The sequence below is a fragment of the Arctopsyche grandis genome, chromosome 1 (genome assembly GCF_051622035.1).
Source record: "Arctopsyche grandis isolate Sample6627 chromosome 1, ASM5162203v2, whole genome shotgun sequence".
NCBI classification, from domain to species: domain Eukaryota; kingdom Metazoa; phylum Arthropoda; class Insecta; order Trichoptera; family Hydropsychidae; genus Arctopsyche; species Arctopsyche grandis.
Window position 1 is genome coordinate 36,182,640 of NC_135355.1, and position 6,971 is coordinate 36,189,610.

Genomic DNA, 6,971 nt, shown 5'->3' on the forward strand with positions numbered 1-6,971 from the left:
GCACATATGTACATACATACATACATATATCCATAGTATCAGAATTGTAAATATTTGCATTTTACATATAGAAACATACATACATTTATACAAAAAGTATTAATATATAACACTTTTCGACAAATGACGACTTTTTTTTGGTTCAGAGACGAGATATGACTTTTCTTTGGTTCAGAGACGAGATATGACTTTTCTTATAGATCTATAACTGGCTCACCTCAATAAAATAAACGATTTTTTATTATTAATCCACAAGGATAGTCGAAATATGATTTTTCTAAGTGGAATTTTATTAAATTCTCAGATAAAGACAATTTAATATATTATCCCTATTAATTCCATTCAGATTCGTGTAAATACGAGTAAATACTAGTACGAGCTTTTAGCTCGCAATTTAACCAATTTAAAATTCAGCACACTCCAATTAACTCTTTTAAACGAAAACAAAAAATTGTGTGGCCAAAAAACTATCTCAATAAACATGTTTCAATAGAAAATGCTCAATATAAAATCGTATTAACAGTGGGAAAAAATCCCAAATGAAAATACGTACTTTTGGCTTTTGATTTAAACTGGGCGACTATTTAGAGAGATTTGAAAGCTGAAAAGTACTACAAATGAAAGATAAAATACCCGACTATAGATTCCAATATTTATTTGAACAGGAAATTGACAGATTTTGAGACATCGACCGATCAACACCGAGATATAGAAAAATCGCGCGATTTAAAAAACACGAATATCTCCGAATCTCGAGCCAATCAACATTTTTTATTACCAGATTCTTGTTTACTGGGCTTAGATCTATAAGAAAAGTCATATCTCGTCTCTGAACCATTTTTCGTGTCGAACAGTGTAATTGATTGATTTCATGAGAAATCTCTCTGTATATATTCATTATCTAGAATGTATCTCAAAACTGTCTTAACCTGAGGTATAAATTGAAAAATTTCGCACACCTTTGTATTAGATTATGTTTATTCGGACGCGTGGCGACGACGAAGCGATAATATAAATTATCAACAGCATCCCTTAAGATGTTTCAGTTGAAAGACGAGTATTCTCAGGATGCTCTTACTTTTGTTACGTCCTCTGACAGAGATAACTGAATGCAAAAAGGAAAATGGTGGAGAATGAAAAAAAAACACGCGCAAAGTGATTTATTACATTTATCACCGGATTTTTTCTGCGGTCTACGGCCGAACTACGTAATGGAAAGTAAACAACGGATTTCGTATGCAAAATGTACGGATTAGTGCGAGAATGCCGACCATTCCGTTGGAAAATTTTCATTCTTTAGCGGAAATTTGTTCTAGAAAATACAGACGAGGGTGATTCTCTCCCTCGTCCTATCCCGTACCGTGAAAATCTCTTAACTCAATTATACTTATCTAATCAGAGACGAATAATTTTACGTACTACGTGAAACCGAGCCTTGCCTTTGTAAACGATTCTTTGAACCGAACGTTACAATCATATCCGTTCAATTCGGTTCCTAAGAATACGATAAAATTATTTAAAAAAATTACAAATCATTTAAAATCACAATAGATCCATTAAATTGAATGTACATATAAACTTTCCATACTTCGCTTGCCTAATCTTACTTGTTATCTTACTCTAATCTCTCATGCACATATTCCTTTGTTGACTGCATACATTATGACAAGTTTCAAGGTATTATAAAATGCATATATTATATTATGGCATTAGTCCACTTTTCTTCATTTCATGTTTTCTCTTGTTTCAACCTTTATTTTAATTCCAGTTAATTTTGTTGCCTTTCCTTTCTACGATATATATGTATATTGAATGAATGTACACATTGAGTGAACGCGACAATATATATCAATATATATATATATTGATTGAATGCGATAGTTTCGCTTCTACCAGATAATACCTATTTTAAATCGAAAAAATCGAGGTTTCTTATTCTCCAGTTTTCTCCTCCAAAACTGGACCAATTAAAAAAAAAATCATCATCAGTATTTTTTTGATTTTTAAATGCTTTTTATTATTACGAAATTATGTTCACAATACATCTTATATCTATTTTAATAGCTACTGATCTACTGATCATTTTCTATTTTACAATTTTAATTTAATTTGGTTAGTAATTACAGTATTATATTATTCTAATGTTAATCTAAAGCATAATAGGAAAAAGAGCTCAAAAACCTATTTACAATCCTTATAAATGTTCATAATACATCTAATACATAATATTAATTAAAGACTATCTAAAGTCGATGACCTAAAGCAGATTGTGTTTAGGTAATCTGTGTTTATACCTGAAGGGTATAGACATTTTGTTGTAATCACCGAGACTCTTCACAAGTGTGTTAGTATGGTTATTAGTGATTCTTTCATAGAATCTACTGGTTAGTTTGTTAGTAATGTCTGTAACAAACGGAATATTATATATAGCATGCAGTTTTTTCAGGTTAGTATATATGGGTGTATTATAAATTATTTTAAGGGATTTATTTTGTATTACTTGGAGCTTGGAAAGGTTAGTATTCGAGGCGTTATTCCATACAGGTGAAGCATAGGTTAATAATGGTAATATGAGCGCGCGATATAATTTTATTTTATTTAGCGTTGATAAAGAACTATGGCGATTAAATATTGGATATATTGAGGATATACCCCGCATCGCCTTGCATTTCGCTGCCTCAATGTGAGGTGCCCATCTTATTCTTTTATCAAACGTTACTCCTAAATATTTTATTACTGACTGCCATTTCAGACTTTCTCCAGAGGGGATTTTCAGATCTGAACTTGGCTTATGTTTTCTAACACTAAAGAATATGGCGTCTGTTTTGGTTTGATTAATTTGAATTTTCCACTTAGTGAAGTGTTCAGTCATTGTTTTAATTGCAAATTCAAGATTTTTAAGAATAGTGTCTGGTTTTTTGCTACTTGTGAAGCAAGCTGTATCATCTGCATATAGGGCTATGTGACAGTTTTTTGGAATAGGTATGTCATTTATATATATGGAGAACAAGAGTGGGCCAAGCAAGCTCCCCTGCGGAACGCCAGCTGCGATTATTTTTGGAGACGATAATTCATTATTTACGCTAACCACTAGCTTTCTACGAGTTAAGTACGATTTGATGATGAGAATTAGGTAGTTTGGTATTTTGTTAATAAGGAGCTTATGAATGAGTCCATCGTGCCAAACCGTGTCGAAGGCCTTTTCTATGTCGAGACATACCATTCCGGTACTTCTCTTCATATTAAAGTTCTTCGTCACGTGTTCAGTTAGTCTTGTTAGTTGTTGGGTCGTGGAATGTCCAGTGCGAAATCCAAATTGTTCATTTATTAATTTCTTATTTACGACTTTAAGTAAACGTGTGTAGATTATTTTTTCCAGAATTTTTGAAAGCGTGCAAAGTAAGCTAATGGGTCGATAATTGGCCGGGTTTTTTGAGCTTTTATCGGGCTTAAGTATGGGAATTACGTTGGCTGTTTTCCAGTATTCTGGGAAATACCCGGTGAGTAAACATGCGTTGAATATTTTAGATAGTGAGACTAAAGCTTTAAATGGAAGTTGTTTGATTGTGATATTATCTATTGAATCTCGCCCAGGTGCCTTTTTATTTTTTAAATTACGTATTATATTTTGGATTTCACACGGATGCACCAATTTTATATTTTTAGTACTGTTAGTGGGAGTTTTTGTGATGATTTTAATGGACCGGTTGACTTTATTATGCGTTGGTATGTGATTGTAATGTTGTGTGAGTGTGTGATGTTTTTGGAAGGATTTTGATAATAGTTCTGCTTTGTCGCAATCACGCGTCACTGAGATTCCTGCATCATCTAATGGAGGAATCGAGTTTTTTGTCCTGCGAATCGCTTTAGCTAATTTCCATAGAGAGCCATCAACTGAGCTCAATTTTTCTAATTTTTTAGACCAAGCTTCATTTTTGATTTCTTTGATTCTAATTTTAATTTGATATGTGAGCTTATTAATTAATGTTTTCAATGCTGGATTTTTTGATGTTTGCCAAATTTTACGGAGTTTATTTTTACTTTTAATTAGATTTGCAACAAAGTCAGTTATCTCTAATTTGTGTTCAATGTATTGTGTCTTAGGTATGTGAAGGTGTTTGGATCGAGTTATTGATTCCGTTAGGTGTATTATGGAGCTGTCGATTTCGGTTTTGTTTGTGAGTGTGGTAGAAGTTAGAATGGTTTGGTCATTTATGTATGACTTGAACTCTCGCCAGTTAGCTCTCCCGTAATCCCAACTATGCTTGATGATTTCCTCGGGTTTCCCGTCGATTGAGAAGATTATCGGGAGATGATCAGACGACAGGGTTTGAAGGGCATTTGGTGTCGATATTTTTGGGCAGTTCTTGACGAGGACAAGATCTAGTGTGGATGGTTGTGAGTTATTTGTGGGATAGTGTGTGTATGTATCCGGATGAAGTAAGATTGTATCTGTTAGTTGAATGTATTTATAAAGAGTTGTGCCTTGTAGGTCAGTGTTTACGCAACTCCATAACGGATGTTTGGCATTAAAGTCACCAGCTACCACTACCGAACTACCAATGTTAAATATTTTGTTAAGATCGGATGCCAATAATCGTTTTTGGGGAGGATTGTAAGCGGATGCTACTATGTGATGGGTGTTGTTAATTGTTAGTTCGATGGCGGTTAGTTCTAAATTTTTTAGTGGCGGAGTTATTACGCGACAATGTTTAATTGACGATTTTATAAAAATGGCAACTCCCCCTCCATGCTGTTCTCGGTCTTCGCGATAGCAGTTAAAGTTAGGTAGGTTAATACGGATATGAGGTTTTAAGAAGGTCTCGGAGATTAAAACTATGTCAACACAGTACTCACCGATCGCCGACTCTAGTTCGTCAATCTTATTCTTAAGTCCACGAGCATTCCAAGCTAGAATGTTCAGGCGCCTCCCGTTAATCAAAGACATCGAGATATTCGACAAGCATGAGTGCCAGCTCTAGTTTGTCGGTGCAACCGCTGGCCTTGGCACGAATCTCCTGGAGGATCTTCAACATCTTCGTCATAGACGCCATGGAAGTTAGGTCTGTTGTTGGTTGAATGTTGGGATTGGTTGGTTGGTGGGGTTTTTTAGGGATATTTGGGATATTTGGTGAAGGAGTTTTAATGGTCGGTAGCTTTGGGAAGTTATGATCGTTAACGACCGGGATATTTTGTGGCTGCGCCACTGGGAGTTTCCAAGGGTTGGCTTTGACAATTGATGCTCGATTCTTCCTCGATTCCAGCATTTTCAGATAGCTCTGTCTTTTTGGACAGTCTTTGAAGTTAGCGGGGTGAGATCCTGAACAGCCTGAGCAGACAGCAGGGGTAACTATTCCTTTATTGCATTGTGCGGTGAGGTGAGTGCCGGCACATTTGACGCACTTGGCCTGCCGATTGCAGTTTTTCGCAGCGTGTCCATATTCTTGGCATCTGAAACATTGAGTAATATTTTGTGATTTACTAGTATATTTAACGACACTGACCTTTGTGTAACAGATGTACCGGATTTCTTTAATCTTCTTTGCCGATACCGATGGCTCGAAGAACACCAAGTATAGCTCGGTGGCGTTGCTCCTAGGCTCCTTCGTCTTCATCTGTATGACTTTGGTTACAGGGAATCCCTGTCTGATGATGTCATCTTTAATATCAGCTTCCGGCAATTTCGGCAAGCCACGTACGACACTTTTTATTTCCTTTTCCTCCTTCCTGGAAAAGGTATGGAATTGTCGGTCTGGTGTCAATCCATCCCGAAGTTTTTTAAAGTCTTCAAGACTTTTACATTGTATCTTGACATTATTTTGACCAATGTAAGTCATTGTGAAGTCTTTTATAAACTTCTTGATCGACTCGATCATGCTGCCGTGAGTGCCAGTAGCTGTCATGATGATGGGCGGGATTCTTCCACCGCTTCTGGGGACATCGGAAACTTCCAAGAGCCCTTCAAATTTGTTTTTCTCCTGAATTTTAAATTCAGGAGCAACATCTTTCACGTTCTTTGCCGTATGTTTTGGAAACTGCCACTCGGTCTCCATCTGAGCGGTCTGAGAGCAGCCTGGTTGAGGAGCTTCGGTTGTAGTTATCAGTGTCTTCTTAATTCGCTTTTTCAGGTTGGATCCTCGCATGGTGCCAACATGTGTTCGTTTGGTGTTCGTTTTGTGGGGGGTGTTTGTTTTGTATGTTAAAAGGTGTGGGTTTTTTGACGGTATGGCGTATCGCTGTATTATGAGCGCTCGCACAGAGAGTACGTCTTCGGCACGTCCGTTCTCACGGAGCGTCGAGTGACGAGTGATCATCAGTATGAGAAAGATATTTTCTATGGTTGTGTGCTCGTAGTTTTTACATACCTTCTTTAAGTTTCACATGGCTTTCGTGTTAGTGGTCATTTTTATCTCTTATCCGATCGTTTTCATACTTTGCCATATTGCTCTTTTTGGTCATCAATACACGTTAATGTATCGTCTGCCATTACGTTGGAGATAAAATATCGTATAAAACGCGTTTTAAAAACGGGGCCCGTAAACCTTCCTGACGTTTAATAAGCGTTCGTCCCGTGTCTTCCAACCTGTTCGCCTTGATATGGTCATATAAGATTTCAATTGTTTAAACGCCTATAATTCACTCTATACTTTATAAAATTTGCTCTATATGTTCTCGTTATCTCTAATATTTAAAAATTTATAGTTTTAACTCTCATATGTATATATAAATTTCAAATTTGGCGTCTAGCTTCATGTAATATAATACACGATATATATTGATTTTTGGCCAAATATGTCAAATCTGACATTTCACTGTATATCTCCTCAGTCGGTTTTATCTGCGAGATAAGTATTCAATAAGAAGTTATGTTGTATCTAATTGTTAATATGATTGACAATAAGCTTACATACATTTCGTTTTTTACAATAAGCTTAAATACATACATCACATACACTTATTTTTAGTTATCA

At 35.8% G+C, this 6,971-nt stretch overlaps 1 protein-coding gene across 1 annotated transcript; it reads right to left on the reverse strand.

Moving 5' to 3' along the window:
* Positions 1 to 2,005: 2,005 nt before the first annotated feature.
* Positions 2,006 to 6,302, reverse strand: LOC143913876 (uncharacterized). The gene is made up of 2 exons (XM_077433917.1): positions 4,858 to 6,302; positions 2,006 to 2,403 (listed from the first exon to the last, which is right to left on the reverse strand). The coding sequence occupies exon 1, from the start codon at positions 6,141 to 6,143 to the stop codon at positions 4,935 to 4,937; it is 1,209 nt and encodes a 402-aa protein (XP_077290043.1). The 5' UTR covers positions 6,144 to 6,302; the 3' UTR covers positions 2,006 to 2,403; positions 4,858 to 4,934.
* Positions 6,303 to 6,971: the final 669 nt, after the last annotated feature.

What these genes read in the sequence shown, in the direction of transcription:
- LOC143913876 (XM_077433917.1), bottom strand. Translation starts at nt 6,143, where the DNA reads ATGCGAGGATCCAACCTGAAAAAGCGAATTAAGAAGACACTGATAACT.